The sequence below is a fragment of the Photinus pyralis genome, unplaced genomic scaffold, assembly GCF_008802855.1.
Source record: "Photinus pyralis isolate 1611_PpyrPB1 unplaced genomic scaffold, Ppyr1.3 Ppyr1.4_LG7, whole genome shotgun sequence".
NCBI classification, from domain to species: Eukaryota; Metazoa; Arthropoda; class Insecta; order Coleoptera; family Lampyridae; genus Photinus; species Photinus pyralis.
In genome coordinates this window covers 3,285,188-3,305,505 of record NW_022170738.1, presented here as the reverse complement: position 1 = coordinate 3,305,505, position 20,318 = coordinate 3,285,188, and the positions used below count along the sequence as shown (strand labels likewise).

The following is a 20,318-nucleotide window of genomic DNA, read 5'->3' as shown; positions in this document are numbered from 1 at the left end:
GATGCGCACATCTGTTTATTATTTACCCCTTACCCTTAGTTAGACAGTTCAACGCAAATTCACATTCTAGTGCGCTTGCGCAGTGTTGAGGCCACCGAGAGAGTCACGGTGCAACAGAGATGCAAGTATATGTGTACTGCATACATCTTTGTCTAAGTAGTATTTCACAAAATACGTATATCTCTGTACAGTGTCACTAACTTAGTATTTATAAGTATTTATAATGACACCCAACCTAAATTGAATGTCTTTTTGTTATTATTATTCTTGCGTTTGCTAATTTGGTCTGTGATAGGCTATATCCTCTAGCGGTATTATTGTGTACTAGCTACGTATATTATGTAAATAACAAAAACATTCTTCAGTTATATACCTACCGTATTTTTAATATACTGCTTAATGAAATTTTAAATCGAAGTGCAAATGTGTGAAATGGAAGACTGTTAGAAATAATTAGTTAATATATTACCTATACTATTTATATAACTTTTTAGTTGTCGCTTTACAATAGACTGCTGATAAAATTTTAAGTTCTCATAATTCATTATTCTTGAGTGTAGCCTTTACGACATGTGATTCAAAATAATGTAAATTTCATTACTTAAATTTATTCTTGTGAACATTAACGAGAGATCTTAAAATAAAATGACTTATATTTATAGGACATTTATTAAGTAAAATGAACAAGGTGAAGGAAAAAATGTTCCAAGACACATGACAACATCTTGGTGTTGGATACATAACAGTGCTATACCTATATGTGTTTCAAGAAGGTGTGTGGATGACGTGTTGGTAAAAAATAGTTGTCTGTCCCCAAAAGTCACTGTGTAAGTTGTGACGACAGGCTGGTATTCATATGAACATTCACCCCTGTAAAAATAATTTTTTGGCAGCCTGAACGTTAAGTGTAACGTTTCTGATACATCACAGGGCTGAATGTTGCACAATCATGAAGAGAAAATGACATTTGGTAGGTATAAAAGCTTCAGTTCAATGCAAATCTATTAATCTTGAAATAGAAAGTTGTGTGTCGAAGTGTGAATTGGTTTCCTTCTTGTGAGGTGACCAAAGTTACTATTGAAGTTTGGCAATTCAGTGTATGTGAAGCAAAATTTGTATGTGATGTTTGTTTTTAGCTAAGACACAACCTAATCGATCTTAGGAAGCATCTGTTTGAATTATTAGAACAGGCACCTTAGGATGATAAACTGGTAAATCACCCGTTCAGAAACAATGACAAGGTGTAAGTTTTTGAACCCCTTTTCATGTTTTTCATTCCATTCACATTCACCATCGAGCCTTACTAAATTATGCAATTCCGCAGTCATTTGGAATAAAGTATGCTAATTATTTGAGCAGAAACTGTGAAAATGGAATTTGTTCTCCTAATTCAAATTTTAAAATTCGTTTTTTCCTTTTGCGAAATCATATTTACCCTTCAAAATTCAGTGAATTTGCACAAAACTTCATCTAAAGATCATTGAACAACTGGAATCCTTTCCAACAGTCGCTTCCCCAACCACTGAGTTTTCTGATTTATCATGTGAAAATAACATGTTGATCACATTACATAGTTTTTATACAGGGTGCTTGGATATCTTGATACGACCCTAAAGTACATTTTTTCATACGAACCACCCTATATTGATTTTGTTTTTGAAAAGAGCGTAAAATTTCCTACATTTTGAGGTAGCACTTTGTTATATTTGTATTAAATATTATTTGCAATATTGCATTTTATACGTTAAAATATGTTTATTACAGACATCTAGGTTTCCAAAAACTGTGTATCGCGATGGATTCTACTTAAAGTGTTTCAAGAATTAAGATTTTGTCAAAATCAATTATCTTTAATAATAGGAAAGGTATGAGGCAACTCCCTAGCTGCCAAACAATTAGCTGAATTGTATGTGCGCCAGTAATTTCCTCTTTAAAATTGATTTCCAGACACCTAGGCCCATTTTTTCTATCGCTTAAAATAAAGGGCGTTTCCGTAAAAAAGTGTCCAATTTGGGCCACCTTGTACAGGGTGAGTCAACGATTGCGCGGAGTAACTTTAATGCCTTGAAGATAAGATTTTTCGATAGAGTGCTTTTGTATTATGATATGGTTGAATATTCTCCATATTTTAAAAATATTTGGAATTATACAGGGTGCGCCCACAAAGTAGGGCGCCAAAATGGTACATTTTTTAAAATAGAAGCCCTTGTATTTGAATGCTTTTTTGAATTCTACGTGTAATTGTACGTCTTTTTTATTATATGGTTCATATCCGAAAAGCTAGTAGTTTTAAAGATAATTCGATTTTTAAGAAAAATTGGGCGTTTGTAAGCGTCAGTATATTGTCAAAATTATTACTTAAATCTTGATTTCAGGTTTTATATCTTTTATCCTGGGTTAAGCAAAAGTCAAATAAATACATCTACTATGAAACATTAAAAAATCTCACACTTTTTTAATGGAACACCCTGTATATTTTTCTGTCATCTTTTAGCTCCTCCAAAAACCTTCAACTTTTGATAATAATGTCCTACACCTATCTCTGATATTTTTCAAAATATCTTGGTTTTTATGGTTTTAATATACTAATCTTAAATAAGTTATATGTAATTTACATAATAACGGGGTGGCCATGCAAAAAAAAGGAAATTTTTATTTGCCTCGTCCAAAGCTAAAATCATATTTATTAATTCATTTTTCGAATAATTCATTTAAATCTAAAAACTAGAGAATAAATTTGATAGTAAAAACATAAACAAATACCTTGGTTTTCCTAGTTTTTATATTTTAATCTGAAATACGTTCTAATTTACATAATAACGAGGTGAATATGAAAAAAAATGAAACTAATATCACTGACTGGATGACATTAGGAGTTAAATTAAATTTGCTGTGTAGTCAAATGTTTTTACTTATTCTCCAGTTTTTGGACTTAGAATAAATTGTTTGAAAAATAAATTAATCGATATGATTTTGGTTTTGGACGAGATAGATAAAAATTGCCTTTTTTTGGATGGTCACCTCGTTACTATGTAAATTACATATAACTTATTTAAGATTAGAATATAAAAACCAGAAAAACCAAGATGTTTTGAAAAATATCAGAGATAGGTATAGGGCATTATTATCAAAAATTTGAAGGTTTTTGGAAGAGCTAAAAGATGACAGAAAAATATACAGGGGGTTCCATGTAAAAAAAAGTGAGATTTTTTAATATGAAGTTTTGCAACTTTGGACCTACCAAAAAAACACACTGTAAGCTATTTTTTAAATATTTCATAGTAGATGTATTTATTTGACTTTTATGTTAAGTAAGGATAAAAGATATAAAACCTGGAATCAAAAATTAAGTAATAATTTTGACAATATACTGACGCTTGCAAGTGCCCAATTTTTCTTACAAATTGAATTATCTTTAAAACTACTAGCGTTTCGGATATTAACCATATAATAAAAAAGACGTACAATTGCACGTAGAATTAAAAAAAAATATATATATTCTATTTTAAAAAATGTACCATTTTGGCGCCCCACCCGCACCCTGTATAATTCCAATATTTTTAAAATGTGGAGAACATTCAACCATACCATACTACAAAAGCACTCTATCGAAAAATCTTATCTTCAAGGCATTAAGTTACTCCGCGCAATCGTTGACTCACCCTGTAGATTCATTATGGACAATATGTATTTTATGTCCAGTATGGATATTCTATAAATGTACATTGTGGATGTGATATGGTTGGTTAATATTTGCAATTTAAATCTAAAATGTACAAGGAGTATATACCTAATACGAGGGCTATCCTGAAAGTAACAGACGTTTTGATATAAAAAATTAAGAAAGTGTGAGAAACAACTTTTATTATATACATTTGGAAGCTACACTCTTAGGCTATTTTTCAACATAGTCGCCATTCATATTGAGGCACTTATCATAAAGTGGTACACGTGTTTTGATTTCAGCTTTGTATACATCCGCCGCCTGCGACTTTAACCACTTGTTAACGCCGGTTTGAAATTCGGCATCACTGCCCATGTGCTGTGTTGCGAGCGAGGTCTTCATCACTGGGAAGAGGTGGAAGTCGCTTGGCGCTAGATCCGAGTTGTATGGAGGGTGATCCAAAATCATCCACAGAACTGTCCAGTATGGTTGACTGAGTACGGGCGGGCATTGTCGTCGAAAAACAAAACTTCCACCTTGGCCCAGCGATGAAGACCTGGCTCGCAACGCAGCGGTTCGATAGGGACGCTGAACTTCATGTTACCGTTACCCAGTGCAGGTTAAAATCTCAGGCGGCGGATTTATACAAAGTTGGAGTCAAAACACTTGTGCCACGCTATGATAAGTGCCTCAATTTGAATTGCGCCTGTTTTGATAAATAGCCCAAGAGTGTAGCTCCAAAATGTATATAATAAGAGAGTTTCTTTACAAGTTTACAATTTTTTATTTCAAAACGTCTGCTATTTTCTGGACAACCCTCGTATATGCAATATTATAAGCATTGAATTTATAGATAGTTTATAAATGGACGGCCCAAATGGGTGCAACCCCATCCCCCTTCCCTGACTCAACCTCGATCCAGAGGCAGGCTCCTAGAGCTATAACTGCGGTCTGGCGAGCAAATGGGTAGGTAGTGAGAAAAAGAGGCAGAGGTAGGATGACTCAACACTGACACAACCGCGCTGATGTAGAAAAGCCTTAACCAAAGGCGGGTGTCAGTAAGGCTGGAGCACCATGTAGTAGCTCCAAGCAAGCTGCCAAAAGGCAACTCAGAGTGGCGATTATAGATATCAATAACGCTCTGGGTAGGCTAATGGTTAACCAGGCGGATATGGTACAAAATCATCCTGGCCAAGGTTCTTAACCAGGATCTGTGCGCACTAAAAGGCGCTACACTACCACCCACGTTCCGATGGTGGAGGTACTCTGGCGAGATCCTAATAAGAATATATAGTGGTAGTGAGAACAACCATTCCATTGCGTGGGTGGTTGAAGGAGGTGGGAGGCTGCACACCATAGAGTAAATAATGTTACTCTATGCAGGTAGACCTTTAATTATATAATCAAAGAGGAAGACTGCCTTCCTAGGCTCCGCAAGGTTGCCATCTGTGTCCCGGGGAACCAATTTGATCAGGAATTCTGGTGTAATTTTGTTACAAATAGGCACATAATTGATGAATTTTATTTAATTCTACTGGTAGTTTTACATTTACTATACCTACATTTTGTTAAATAATTCAGTGGTTTTAATTTTTGTAAAGATATAAACGTAAAGAAACATGCGGTTAACTGAATTAAGTATTGCATCTATTTGAGAATTATTTTGTAGATGTCTTATAAGGGGACTTTATCAAAGTAACATTTAATTGATTTAGATGAACAATGGCACATGTGCAAAGTTTGTAGATAAGTGCTCGCATTTCGTCCGCCCTTACCGAAGATGAAAAATTCTGATGAAGATGGTTTGCACTTAAGAAGGCTGAGCGTGGGCTGAGCACGGATCTAACTGGGCGACGTCAGTTCATTTGACTTAGCGTACGTAACAGTCCGTTGCGTCTAAATTCAAATACGCATTTTTCCGGTAGTCTTCCGGTGTCTCGAAATCTTATATTTGTCAGTTCAAGAGGAGGTGATTCGTCAATTTTTAGGGGAATTTTTCGAGAGAAACAAAATTCCCTTTATGTGATGGTTTTGTTTGTCTGTCCGTTTCGCGTGTAACTCGAGAACGAAAAGAGACAGGCGATGTCAAACTTTCGCTAGCCGATTTCTATGAGTTCAAGAATCAGTGCTATAGTTACATAACACTGACAACCTGGTGGTTGTCAAGTGGCGCTTGGAGGTGCAGAATTCCTGGGCAAAGGTAGGCAATTTATGTCTATTCCACGCAGCCGTGAAGGATAAACCTTGGATTCAGAGATGGATGAAATAAATAGAATTTCTCATTTTAGGATGAAAATAATTTATTGTTGTAAAAATGCACGGCTACAGATTTCCAATAAACCTCGGAAAACAATTTCATGCAGTGGTTTTATACATTGTATAATTTAAAAATAGTGCTTATAAAAAATAAAATTTTAAAAACAATATATAAGTAATGACTTAGTTTTTAAGGAAATAATTAAGTAAAGTGTTAGTTCTAGCTTTCTTAAAAGGTTTATCACTAGACTCGTCATGGCTGCGACTCCTCTTCCAGTCTTCCCACAATTCACGTTGAACATCACTAGGCAACTCTTTGAAAACATCTTGGTCCGCATTTGGAGGACATTCAATGTCTTGATTTGACGAAACACTGTCTGAATTGTCACTATCTCTCGAGTTCAGTCGCAATTCCGCAACTCTCAGTTTGGAAGGTGATGAGTAATCTGACTCGCTCAATCGTGCGTTCCTCGTACTTAATGATCCCAGTCGAGATTTTTTGGGCTGAGGTTCAATTTCGATTTCAACTCCACCAGTGGAAGTAGCTGTCTGCAACGAAGTGCGAGGCTGCGAGATCGAATTTTTTCTTTCAATACTTGTAACCGATTGCACGGCTAGGTCGTTAACAAAATAGGAAGCGATGGAGTTTTTCCCTCCGATGCGCTCTTTAAATTTGGTAAACGACAAACCTAGGAGAGTAATGTGGTAGGAATGGGAGGTGTTAACTAGTTTTTTAAATAAACTCATAATGATTGACAATAGCTTTTTCTCAGAGGGCTCGTTCAGTGAAACCATATGTGTGACTTTATCGGTACTGAAGAGACCGGGACTGATGTTACACTGTTTCGTTTCTCTATGACTAACTCTGGAAGCACCGTCGAATTTTCTAATGGTAACTTTGATTGTAGTAGGAACGCGACCGTCTTCACTTACTAGAATGATTAGTCGCATCAGTAACTGATGAAACTTGTCTCTGACTTCAGTTTCAACGTTTAGCACTTTACAGCTGTCTTCTAAACCTATACTCTGCGGTCTTCCCGAAGTTTTCACTACAGAATTATCTCTACCGTAACTTAAATCTATTAACCATTTGGCTTTGTCCGCATTTAAAGCTTGGACTAATGTTTCAAAGTAGCACTTTTGTAAGTCCTCAACGGTTCTAATGTTAATCTTTTCCAAAACTTCATTTGTAGCACTTCCGACACCCGGTATTTCACTAACGTTATTTAAACTTAGAATTAATGGAACTGCGTGGTTTGGTAATACGGTTGTTTGTTGATTTGGTTTGTGTAAAGAGCATGCAAGTTTGGCTAATAGTTTATTGTACGAAATTCCGGCACACGTTGTTAATTTAAGTTCAAGTAGAATACCGTCACGTATTTCTTGCGCTATTAAGGATGCCATTTTAATTCGTTCTGTACAACCACACAAACAAGTTGCGTTATCGTTGTTAAACAGATTCCCTTTAGCATGTACGTTTTCGCCTTGGTGTTTCAAACGTTCATTGACCAATTGCGTGATGTCAACATAGTTTTCATCCAAACCAAGCCTCTCGACTAAGGCAGAATACTTTTGCAAATAAGATGTCACTTGATAGGATGTCTTTCGGTAGTCATACAAGTCTTCTCCGTTTACAATTTCCAGATTAGGGCATATCGTCAACGCATCCGAAATTAGCATGCATTTCTTTATGCCGTGCTTTCGTGCGATATAGTTACTCGTGACGAGAATATTTTTTTGTTTAACACCCAGTGGTACTTGACATAGTCGAGGATCTTTAATCATTTCAACTTGAGCATAAAAACAATCAATGTCGATGTGAATGATGGCTCGGGAATGATCATCTGCCTCACCTTCAATATCATACATCTGAAATGTTATACTGAAATAAGTAAGAGTACTTTTACTCTTAAACCCACCTTTTATTACACTAATTAAATACCAACAGAAGTGTCTCAACACAGCATATGCCTTCTTCCTTATTTTGTATGACCTAACCTCAAAAAATATTCAGTACACGTATTTTGTTAATTTATTTCTAATGTGTCATACTAATTGTTGTTTATTATTCAATTGACATATACGCAATAATTAACACAAAAGTCTAATTAAATTTATTGAAAAAAGCGCGAGTTTTAAAACTGAAATGGAGAAGATGCATAATGCCCATTACTTCTCATTATCTTCCCAAGGGAATATCTACACAGTTACGATACTTCGTTTAGCAAATAATACAAACAAATTATTGGTGGCGTCTTTACGAAGAGAAATCATCTACTTTGAATATTTGCAAGGTCCTACCGGCATATTAATACCGAGTACCAAAGAAGTTTCATTTACGTATCTACCAAGTAGGTATATTAGTAGTAAGTTTATTGCACTTGATTAGATAATGTTTCTTGTAGAAGGGGCCGAAATTATTTCTATGGATGCATTTAATAAATCCGAAACCGCCAATGACTTTGTAATAGGAATTACAATTATTAAAGTAAGTACGATACTTGCGAGCTGTGGGGTGTATATAATGCTATCAGGACCACATTTGACAGGTGCTATATCTATATAAGCATGTGGGAACATTCACCCTCAATTACTTGGCTCCCGATAGTGCCCAACTTTGTACCAATATTTTATCATCTACACACAGATAAATAGCAACAAGCGACAATTGTCTACTGATATAGCACTTTTCATATGGAAATCGTTTGTAATTTTGCAGTATAAGTATAACCGCCTAATTCTTTGGCTTATTTTATGACTAAAAGTTTATATAAACATAGCTGGACAAACGCTTTGATACTGATCTACAGGGTGTTAAATTTTTACAGTACAATTTAAACTATAAACATATGAAACAGGATACAATTTTGAATGCCAACAGTCAGAACTAATAGTCCAGTCAAATTACAGTTTGGGCTGGATGTTGTCATTTCACTCAACGAAACCAAGCGTATCCTATGTAAAAAAATCCGCTGAATCCGAAAATCATAGTCCCCCTGGCCGGAAACGGACGGAACATATTGTTATTAACAAAAAACGAAGAAAAAATGAGAATGTGTCGTGTTTTTTCGCATTTGACTTCGAATATCTCATTAACTATTGCTCGAAGGAAAGAATGAATAGAAATGAACTTGTTTAGAATAACATTTTCTATAAGATACAGCTGGTCCGGAACGCTCATGTTTAACTGTTATTGTTTTTTATGGCAAAATGTAAAAAATTAATCTCTTTAAAATTAACAATTTGTTATTAGTTATTACTAAGTAAAATTCATCCAATCTTTTTGAAAATCCGTATTTAGTAACTTCTTTTGATAACAAAACAATATGACAAACCCGATCATCGTAGGTTTCATAGTAATTGATTAATTAAATAAACAACTAAAAAAAGGGATGCCGTGTCTTTCAAACTGGGGGACTACAAGAGCGTTCCCAATTTTTTTATACATAATGTTACCCTAAAACAATCTTTTCCAATTATTATCCCGATAATTTTTACAAATCAACGGACTGTGGAATTTTTTTAGTTAACTAACAAATGGAATAGCTTCCAAGATATAACAAGAAAATTAACTCTAATATCGGCCCTTGGCACTCGAATTAATAAAAATCACTTATTTTGGTGAAATAGAAGCATAAAAGTTCACGCTTTAAAGAATCGATCGGTGCGACCCGATTTGCAAAATCATTTTTGGTTGTTTCGAAAACTGGCTTCAAAGTCAAAAGCTGATTTCTCGGAACTATTAATCGGATTTGGACGCATTTTTTTTAATGCATACCTCTTTCCGAGAGCTTTCCATTCGCCTATTATAGCGTTAATTTTTTGTTTTATTGCGGGAGTTATTCCATTTGTTAACTAAGAAAATTCTTTGAATTCCAGAAAAAAATTCTACAGTCTGTCGATTTGCAAGAATCATCGGGACAATTATTGGAAAAGATTGTTTCAGGGTTAAACTATGTATAAAAAAAATTGAGATCGGGACTACAACCCCCAGTTTGAAAGACAAAGCACCCCTTTCTTTACTTGTTTATTTAATTAATCAATTACTATGAAACCTACGGTGATCGGGTTTGTCACATTGTTTTGTTATCAAAAGAAGTTACTAAATACGGATTCTCAACAAGATCGGATGAATTTTACTTGGTAATAACAAACTGTTAATTTTCGAGCTTAATTTTTTACATTTTACCATAAAAAACAATAACAGTTGAAAATGAGCGTTCTGGACCAAGACCAACTTTATCTTATAGAAAATTTTATTCTAAACGAGTTCATTTCTATTCATTCTTTCCCTCAGAGCAATAGTTAACGAGATATTCAAAGTCAAATACGAAAAAATACGACATTTTCGTTTTTTGTTAATAATAATACGTTCTGGGCGTTTCCGGCCAGGGGGACTATGATTTTCCGATTCAGCGGATTTTTTTACATAGGATGCGCTTGGTTTCGTTGAGTGAAATTACAACATCCAGTTTATACTACTTTTAAAGCTAATTTGACTGGACTATAAGTAATAAAAACAAGATATTATCCAAATAAAGCCAGGGCCTACTGAATTTATTTTTATTGTGTTTCTCGATAACGGTCACTTCACACTATAGTTCAGGTCACGCCCCGCTCACACTCGGCTCAAGCCGCAGCAAAATATTGTAACTATAGCGCGTTCGCACCTCCAGATGCAGTATAGTGCTTATGGACATACAGTACATGCTTGCCAAACGTGACAATGACAGCACAAAGAGATTATGTTTTGTTTTAATACTTCAATTTAATCATATGTCAATTTGAGATCAATGCGGTTAGAAACAAGGATAGTATTATCGAAGAATGACGTAACTAGTAAGAGAGGCAATTAGTCCATAAGACCCCATACTGCATCTGGAGGTGCGAACGCGCTATAGCTATTTCAGAGGTATATTCACATTTGACGGCCCAGGTCACGTAAGTAAACGTACAGTGGTACAGTACGAATGCTGTGGTGTAGACTGGTTAAAACAGAGACGATCAATTTCACCTCTTTTAAGCGCAACCCACGAAGTTAGGTCCTCACTTTTCCGTCCGTCTGTCCGTTGTTCTGCGCTATAGCGCACTCCCTAGATCACGTATCAATTTTGGCTCTTCGCTATATGAAATCTTCTGCGTTCTCAAGTACAACTATAAAAAATTAACTTTGCCATTCTGGAATCCATCACGTTGTTGCCCAAAATCGTTATTTATACATCCGTTCTGTTTGAACAATATCTAACTCCTATTCCTTGATGCACAAGAAGTGATTCATATGCATTTTTGGTGCCTAAAATATTTTTACTCAAAAGATGCCAATATATCATTAATTCTTCATCAATTTTTTTGGGAAAACGACCAAACTCGATTGCTCGATGCCAAGAAATGATATATGTATGTGTATTTTTGGGTACCAAAATATTTTTACTTGAAACATATGAAAATCGTTATTTATTCACCCATTTGGTTGAGAAAAAAACCAAACTCGATTGCTCGATGGTCAACAAGTGGTCTAGGTATATGAATTTTTGCTTACCATAATGGTAATGGTTTACATAGTAATAATTACTACAACACAAAATATACAAACTGAATTAATAAACACAAAAAAGTAGGTGCAATAACAAAAACGGATATGGAGAACGGAGGAATCTACCGGCGAAGGGTGGGGTGGGGCAGGTGAACCTGCAATCTGTCAGCTTTCATTGCAAGCAACAGGTCATTTCGCGGTTACGAAAACTGATGGTTTTTACTTATCCATATTTCTGGGTCCAGTGACAGGCCTAGACAAAAAATGTGGGGAGCAGACATTAAATTATGGCAACTCAACTGTAAAAATTTCCATCTGAAACGGGTAGTATCTATTATTTATTTATTATTATCCGTCTCTTGTTTTTGGGCCCTCAACAGGCATGCGCCCAATTACGTGACCCGCATAATGCTATCTAGTAGAAGATAGTAGTATTAAATAAATAATTTGTAAATGTACCACTTTTTGTTTATTATAAATTGTGAAAACTGAGATACAAAAAAAGTAATAAGGAAGTTACTGCATAAGAAGAATTCTCCGCTGTTCTAGAAGAGCCCATTTTTTTTAGCGGGTTCTCCAACGTAGTAGAGTGCGCCTTTCTCTGTCCGTCGTCCACCAGTATCCAATGCCTTAACTACTCCTACAGTTCTCAATATATTTAGGTCGTTTTTTTTGTAGCCGGTAGTTTATAGCCCTGGCACATGAGCCAAGACAAATTTTGACAATTAACGCAGAAATTGCGCATTGTCAACTTTCTTATTTATAGAAATATTAATTTTTAAATTTTAACCATTTAATTCCTTTCGTTGAGACCTTTCATTAGAATACCATGAAGGATAAAAGCAGTTCCACTGCCCCCCCCCCCTCCAACACCCTCTTTTGATAAGGGGTCAGAAAGAAGGGTGGTAGGAGGTAGAAAACACTTTAACTGCAGAGGAGGTGTGCACAGTTTGTACTTGTTTAGTGTTATTCGAATAAAAAAATAAAAAATTTTCTTATTTCCAGTCTTTGAGCTCTAAAAGACACCATTGAGAGATTTTCAATGCACGAAGTCTGTTTTCACGATTTGCTGAGTTTACTTGTGTTTTTTTAAATGTATTATAATTCATTCTTTTAGAATAGCACAGATTTACACGCATTGGAAACATTTCTGAATATTTACTCAGGATGGGAGGAAACCAAAGATTTCAACATGGAGGTTATTTCTCAAAATTGCCTAAATAATATCGAATTAAAATACATTCCCTATCAACTAACGCATACCTTTTTAACTGTATGGCTAGGTGACAATTTGCTCAACAAAGAAGTAAGTAGTACGGCTTAAGATATGTTTGTATTTCAGCGGCATTTATATAGATCGTGTTCCTACTTTCCGGAAGTGATTGTAAAATACATATGTATCAGGAGAACAAATTAAATCACACTTACAAGGAGATGGAGATTGGCGAATATTTTCCAGAGTTTTTGAAACCTCCCACTGTTGTAATGTGGATGGACATATATTACTATAGCGAATATTCAAAGTAAATTTATTTAACTATTTTTGTTCAATGTTATATAACTCCAGTGATTGTTTAACATAGATTTTCAAACCCTAGTTCCACTTTTATTAGCAGTCACTACCGTCAATATACAGTGAACGAATGCGTGATAATTTGTCGTGTTTTGCAATTTATAATAGTCAACCCACATTTCTCAACCAGTCGTTAGGAACGAATTAGTTTTACTATAGACATTTCAATTCATAAAATGTTTACCAAAAAACTACAGCTCGCGAGCCCTAGAAAACAGTACTATATTCTTAGATGAATGTTATAATTTACAATTTGTAGGAGACTGACAGCCTTTGGATGTGAATGTGGTTACATGCGACTTTGTTGTGTGAACGTCAAAATCTCTACAATACTGTACAACTTCTCCACAGACTTCAACAACACTATTTCAAGCGTCTACATTTACCCCAACGAGCGAAACTTTAAACAACCAACTTTTATTAAAGACGTTTATGCAATGGAACCAAAAGAAAATACGGATCCCGTTATTAACTTAATAGTTACAAACACCCTTCTACCACCCGTCTGTTTTCGGTATGCCGAATTTTTTATAAAATAATGTGATCTATAAAGGTGTTTTTAGAGATATCCTGCGGCATGGTTTACGCAGGTATGATGCATTACCGAGGCTCGATCTGACTAGCGTTTTAACCAGTACCGAAATCGCCAACGTAAATTTTGACGGAAGTAATCAAATTTTTATCGGAACCAGCAATCACGTAAACCACAAGCAGAGTAATTTTAGATAAATGAAATGAGTTTTTAGGAGCTAATTGCATATGAATGGGACGGTGAAGAATGGTTTGTGTCCAACATTCGTACTTTTGCTTCTCCAATATTTGGCGTAAAATATCACGACATTACTGGGGATGGTGTTAAGGAATTAATTGTTTTGACTATGAAGGGGATTATTATTTTACAAGTAGGTCTCTGCTGTACGTATTAATGACTTATAATTTTTATTTTAGCATGATATTTCAAATGTTAATGAAGTTTTGTTGAACAAACTTAAAACGATATCCATACCTGATATAAAGCGGTTAACATTAAATTAAATGGTTAAATAAATTGTTTTATATATGTAGTCTTTTATTAATTGTACCAAACTAAGGTGTTTTATTAAATTTTTTGTATAATGTTTACTTAATGTGAACCCCATATTTATTTCTTTTGTTTTTGAGTGGGCGGGGTTTAATTTTAATTAAGCATATATATACATATATATGTAATTAAGGCTGCTCTACCAACAACTACAACTACAAAAAACTTTAATACATTTTTGCTCTAAAATAATTTGGGGAGCCAATAATCGCATGTTATGAATTTGACATTGAAATCCCTATGATGCGTTACGCAAGTCACCACCCTGTATACATAGTGATAAAAAATGAGTGACGTCGAATCAACTTTGGAATTTTTGTACATGCACGAACCTCTTAAAAAACGAGGTCCGTGTTCACATGGGAAATCGTACTTAACTTTCCAAAATTGTAAAGGCGACTTGACAGTCACTGATTTTTGATCGCCCAATACATCCAGACCGTTATCCACTTCGCACTGCAGAAGCCAAAATGTCGGGTTCAACCGTATTTTCCAAGATTGACCTTGATCGAACCTTTACGCAGGTGCCCAGTCGATAACGGAGCGGCGGACCTTATCACTAACAACACTATCCTTGGTTTGTACCGCGTAAGTAGAACAGGGACACCTTACTCGGTGGGGTGACGTCACGACCCAGGGCATGACTTTGTTATTCCCCCAGAGTTTTCCCAATTACGTCACAAGGATATTATCTTGGGGTTTTTCACGGTCGTGGCCTTCAACGTTGGCTGAAGGTCATGTATTTGAATTCTGGATCAAGGTTCTTGTCTTGGACGGCCACGACGTTGTAACATGACCATGGAAATCCCAAGGTCAGAATTTTGGTCCAGCATCTAAAGCCATGACACCGAGCGAAAGTTCAAGGCCACAACCTTGGGAAACCTCAGAACCATGGCCTTGTGACGTAACTGGGGAAATCCCAATGTCGTTACGTCACAAAAAGTGGTGGGGTGGGGTGTTGGTGTTCTACTCGCGTACATCGACTTCCTTTGGAATCTCGATATTCCAACGTTTCATGACAGACATACTCGCTTTCTACGACCCAAAGAATAGTCCCTTAGTTTGGCTGTGGATTGAATCACACATAAATGCAAAACAAGAAAAAAGCCCGATCACCTTCACATCATGCACCCTCACTCCTACCGAACGGCGTTACAACACATTTAACAAAGAAGATCCGGCCTACCAATCTATACAGACCACACCTTTGGTAGGATTTTTAAAGCCACACAGCATCGCTCTGTAACTGCTTGTTTTTTTTTGTGTTGTTTAATGCAGCTGTACTAACCTTTGCATTTCTTTATATTTGTGTTATGTATCCAGCATTTTATATTTTTTGTGTTTGAAGTCAATCTTTGATTTTGAAGTTGGATTTAACCTTAATGCAGATTCATGGGTTTGATACCGTTAACCTTTTATAATAATAATTTATTAACGCTACAAGGCATTTTGCATACAAATTAAAATTATAGTGATACACAATAAAATACACAACATAAATCAATAAAACGAAGGACAAGATCGACGTGTAGGAGAGATAGCGAAAAACTTGTTTATTGGATCAACAGTGAATTCCCAGTACGTTTGAAGGCGGCTAGTGGCAGTCCGAAGAAATCGATTTTCAGATGTAAGCTGTTGATCAGGTCAACCATGCGGTTTAAAGGGCTGTTTTGGAAGTATAGCGTTCGGCATTGTCGTGCATGTAGAAGTCGAGCCGAACGAACAAATCGGTACGTTTAAATTAATAGTGGATAAAATATCCGGACAGTTTAGGTGACCATTTAGTAGTTTGAAACCAAAACATGCGGTAAGTAAATTTCTCCTCTGTTTAAGAGTCAGTATTCCCAAGTAAAGTCGGACATTTTCAGTGCGATCCAAAATGATTCCATGAAGAAGGAATTTGTACTTTATAAGGCGAAGAAAATTGTTCTGTATCTTTTCCAACCGATTGACGTGAGTTAAGTAGTATGGTGACCAGATCGTGCAGCAATAGTCCAGATGCGACCTAACCAGGGAGAAGTATAAAGTCCTCAGTGCGGTTATGTTGAAGAAATCCTTACATTGGCGACGAATGAGCCCAACCATTTTGCTAGCCTTCGAAATAACATGATCGTAGTGATGCTGGAAATTCAATTTTGTGTCAAGTACTACCCCCAGGTCCTTGATGATGCCCATATGTTGAAGTTCTTGACCACAAAGATGGTAGAGCGGAACAGAAGGCGATGATTTCTTCGAAAAACAAATTGAACAACATTTGGTTAAGTTCAGTTGCAAATCATTATCTAATACCCATATTTCAAGTTGTACCAAATCTTGTTGAAGGATCAGCACATCCAGGGTGTTCTCGATAGGTCTGTAGTCGAGCTTAAGATCGTCAGCAAAAAGGGCATGATTTGAGGAGAATATCGAAGATATGTCGTTGACGTATGCCAGGAACAAAGGCGGGCCGAAATGTGTCCCTTGCGGAACTCCAGATTTGATGTCAATGGGATCCGACAAAGTGTCATCGATTTGGACTCGTGCTTTACGACCAGCTAAGTAGCTTTCCAACCATTTCACTGCTTGGTTACCTAGACCGTACTTTTTTAGCTTGAATATCAGCAATTTGTGGTTAACCCGGTCAAATGCTTTGGAAAAATCTGTGTAGATCGAGTGCACTTCAATACCTTGATCAAGAGAACCAAAAATCCGGTTCAAGTATAGAAACAGGTTTGTTTCCACGGATCTTCCTTTTGTAAAACCATGTTGATTAACCGATAACACTTGCGAGAAGGCCTGGGTGAACTGCCGGACAACTATGGATTCGAAAAGTTTCGGTATAGCCGACTGGATGGATATTGGTCTGTAGTTATTGTAATCGGGCTTGATTCCATTCTTGAAAATCGGTGTAATTTTCAAATTCTTCCAGGCACTCGGAAAAACACTTTTCTCCAACGAAGATGAAAATAAAAGGAACAATGGTCGGAATATTGATTGAGCACAGTTCTTGAGAAATTTTGGTGGAATTTCATCCGGTCCTGTGCTTCCAAATTCATCAATAGCTGATAGACCGCCAAAAACCTCCTCAGCCGTTATTTTGAACTGAGCGAGCGCGATTTCACTGGTCGTGGAGAACGAATTTTCGTGAATGCGGCCCTCCACAAAAGCTGTAGAAAAGTGTTTGGCAAAATGATTGGCAATTTCACGACGGTCAGATGTGGACTCATCATCTTTTATCATCAAAGGAGGGATAATAGAAGTTTTGTTCATATTATGATAAAATTTCCAGAACGACTTCGGATTTAAAGTAACATTTTCTTCACAGGTTTTAATAAAGGTGTCATAGCACTGTGTGGTCAAGGATTTACACTGAGTTCGCAACTCGGTAAAAACTTGATAATCGATGTTGCTCTTAGATGCTTTATATGTTTTGTGGGCAAGCTTCTTATCCCTAATCAGCTTATGTAGTTTACTACTAAACCATGGCGGGTACGTTGATTTAAAACATTTAATTTTTGGAACACATACATTTAAAATGTCGTAGATGACTGTGTAAAAGTTTTCAACATTTGATTCCAAATCTCCATTGAAAAATAGTGAATGCCAGTCCACGGAACGAATGTAGTCATTGATTTGATCATAAGGAGCCTTCGAGAAATTGAATTTGTAGACTGGTTGTTGATTCGAGTCATCACACTTGAAGAAACCTTGGTGGGTGTGAAGCGCTACACTAAGTGCTGGGTGGTAGGAATCACAGTTAACTAAATTAATATCACAGTTAGAAACGGAAGTATCACAGTTAGAAAAGACTAGATCAAGGATATTGTCATTCACCCGGTTGTTGATTGAGTTGAATTGATGGAAGCCGAACAGGTTGAATGCGTCACATATAAGCTCTGAAATGCGGTTGCGATTACAAAAAGCAGTAAGGTGTCCATCTTCCTCGTCGCTATCCCAAGTGGTATTAGTCAGGTTATAATCTCCTAACAGTATAACTCTGGCTTCCGGGAATTTATCAAGAGCTGATTCCACAGACGTTATGTGGGATTCATAGACAGCAACATCAGAGTTGGGCGGGATATAGGTGCAGCAAACAAGAATGGTCCCCTGAGGACTTAAATCGATTATTGCCCAAATTTCTTCTACGATGGAAACTTGATGTACATTCAGAGGAAGCGATTTGAATGTTGATTTGATTGCGATAAGCACACCACCACCACGAACTTTGACACTCGTTACGGGCGACCTATCTTTGCGGTATACAGTAAATATATTTGCATCGAATAGTTCACCGGAAGCAATTTCAGGAGTTAACCACGTTTCCGTTAAAGCAATAACGTCGAAATCGATGGATAATGAATTACAATAAACCGATTTCACCTTAGTCTTTAGGCCTCTAACATTTTGATAATAAATATCCATAAATGCAGAGTCATTAGTTATCCTTCTGACACCGGCCCCACCGCCCTTGAAAAATTTACGGCAGTAGAATTGATACCTCTTCTAGCAATGAAAACAAATTCACCTTGGGCCACTTGCTCGCATCCAGCAAACTTTTCAAGTGCGATTCCCTTACACCAACTTTAAAAGAGCAGGTGTCTTTATTATCAACTAGTAGAGAAGAGACAACATCGGTAAGATTCCATTTCGATTTAACAAAATCAGTAATGGTATCCGAGGAAGTACCACTTCTAACTCTGCCTACATACACCCATTGACGTCTCTCTGATCCTTCGAAGGTATTGGAATCGGAACCGCCATTAACATTCCCGGAGTCCATTTCCCCAATAAAAAAGAGGCTTTTGAAATCTCCTCCGGCGGGACGTTACTACTTGAAAGTCATCAGTCTTCGGCTTATCTAAATTATCTATGGCATTCGTAACGGCATTATGGACCTGCTCCTGCGATGTTGACGGGATAGCTGTTGAATGTTTAGTAGCAGTAGTAGCACGTGTTGAAGATTTGACTGGCGTATTGCGATTAATGCCTTTAGTAATATTGGCAAATGACATTTGTTGTTTGTTATTATTTGACACTATATCTTCTAACGCGGCGACCTTGTTGATAAGAGTCTTGTTTTCCTTACGAATTTCAACTAATTCGTTTTTCAAATCGACGACCAATACGTTCTGTTTTTTGACAGCTTCTACTAATTCCATTAAGACATATCGATCAACAATTACGGAATCACCATTGTCACTGCGCAACCGTTTTCTCTGATAGCCATCGCCTTCAGGAATTTCAGTAGGAATACACTTAGAACATCTCCATGTGGAACGTTTTGCATGAAACCCTCTTAAATCCGTGATACACACACATGCAGCATGATAACATGCTGAACAATTTGTACACTGAATTAACACTTTTAAATCGATAATCAAATCGGAACACTTAGCACAACGCTCCTCACTCATCGTGCGTTGCAATCCATTTTTGTTTGAAATCGCGTTCATTTTTGGTGTAATATTTGCTACATTTTTGTTTCGATTACATGGTCTTGGGCCCAAAGTTAGATCATTTTTGATCGTTCTTTCAAACATGTGGAAATTATTGCATTGTTTGATGTGTGTATGTGTACTGACTTGTTTGTAAACTATAACATCTTTGCCATGAAGAGACAGTCACAGGGGTGGTAAAAAACTGCTCTCGACTTGTCAACTCAACTATAGGGACCATAATTTGCTGCCTATCTCGGGGGAAAGATTTTGCTATTAAAAACTCTTCAGTTTAAAATCTGTGTGTTTGTGACATATGAATTGCGATTCACAGATTTCTACAAATTTTGTCGTAACATTGAATTTGCCGTACAACACTATGTAATTTAATCTTGCTCTCTCAACAGAAGAATTTTATTGCACCAAAGATTAGTCACATCCTGTGTATTTCACCCTTTCTCAGAATCTTACCTGATGCTTACCTGACCAATTGTTCCAAAAACTTGTTTTTAACCTATATGTCACCTTTTCCTACATGCTATGTACAGTGTGTAAAGCGATGGGGTATAAAAGAGGGAATTTTTTTAAATATTGATTTATAAAAAAAAATTATTCTTCATAATATGTTTTGCTTGCTTTAAAAGTACCAATAACGTTTCGACTGTTTGTGGTTTGATAGCAATACTCTATCTTAATTATAATGTAGAATGATAACTTTCAATAAAAAAAAATTAATTTTATTATTTTACCAGATTTCTATACATAAATTTTAGATTATCGAAACGTTATTGGTACTT

The 20,318-nt window shown here is 36.2% G+C and overlaps 3 protein-coding genes across 5 annotated transcripts; 1 reads left to right on the top strand and 2 right to left on the bottom strand.

Moving 5' to 3' along the window:
- Nucleotides 1–5,943: 5,943 nt before the first annotated feature.
- Nucleotides 5,944–7,976, bottom strand: LOC116177079 (DNA polymerase iota-like). Its single transcript, XM_031495942.1, has 2 exons — nucleotides 7,840–7,976; nucleotides 5,944–7,789 (listed from the first exon to the last, which is right to left on the bottom strand). The coding sequence occupies exon 2, from the start codon at nucleotides 7,787–7,789 to the stop codon at nucleotides 6,104–6,106; it is 1,686 nt and encodes a 561-aa protein (XP_031351802.1). The 5' UTR covers nucleotides 7,840–7,976; the 3' UTR covers nucleotides 5,944–6,103.
- A 60-nt stretch (nucleotides 7,977–8,036) lies between these two features.
- On the top strand, nucleotides 8,037–14,086 carry LOC116177080 (KICSTOR complex protein kaptin-like). Of its 3 annotated transcripts, none has more exons than XM_031495943.1 (8): nucleotides 8,037–8,271; nucleotides 8,326–8,408; nucleotides 12,571–12,759; nucleotides 12,810–12,976; nucleotides 13,286–13,540; nucleotides 13,590–13,725; nucleotides 13,773–13,928; nucleotides 13,975–14,086. In XM_031495943.1, exons 1-8 carry the CDS (start codon nucleotides 8,067–8,069, stop codon nucleotides 14,059–14,061), a joined length of 1,278 nt encoding a protein of 425 aa, XP_031351803.1. In that variant the 5' UTR covers nucleotides 8,037–8,066; the 3' UTR covers nucleotides 14,062–14,086. The 3 variants fall into 3 exon arrangements, with proteins under 3 accessions (XP_031351803.1, XP_031351806.1, XP_031351804.1); XM_031495946.1 differs by having other exon boundaries at nucleotides 8,134–8,275; XM_031495944.1 differs by having other exon boundaries at nucleotides 8,143–8,271; nucleotides 8,310–8,408.
- Nucleotides 14,087–15,841: 1,755 nt separating this feature from the next.
- Nucleotides 15,842–19,245, bottom strand: LOC116175507. Its single transcript, XM_031493666.1, has 3 exons — nucleotides 18,919–19,245; nucleotides 16,168–18,553; nucleotides 15,842–16,112 (listed from the first exon to the last, which is right to left on the bottom strand). The coding sequence occupies exons 1-3, from the start codon at nucleotides 19,243–19,245 to the stop codon at nucleotides 16,066–16,068; spliced, it is 2,760 nt and encodes a 919-aa protein (XP_031349526.1). The 3' UTR covers nucleotides 15,842–16,065.
- Nucleotides 19,246–20,318: the final 1,073 nt, after the last annotated feature.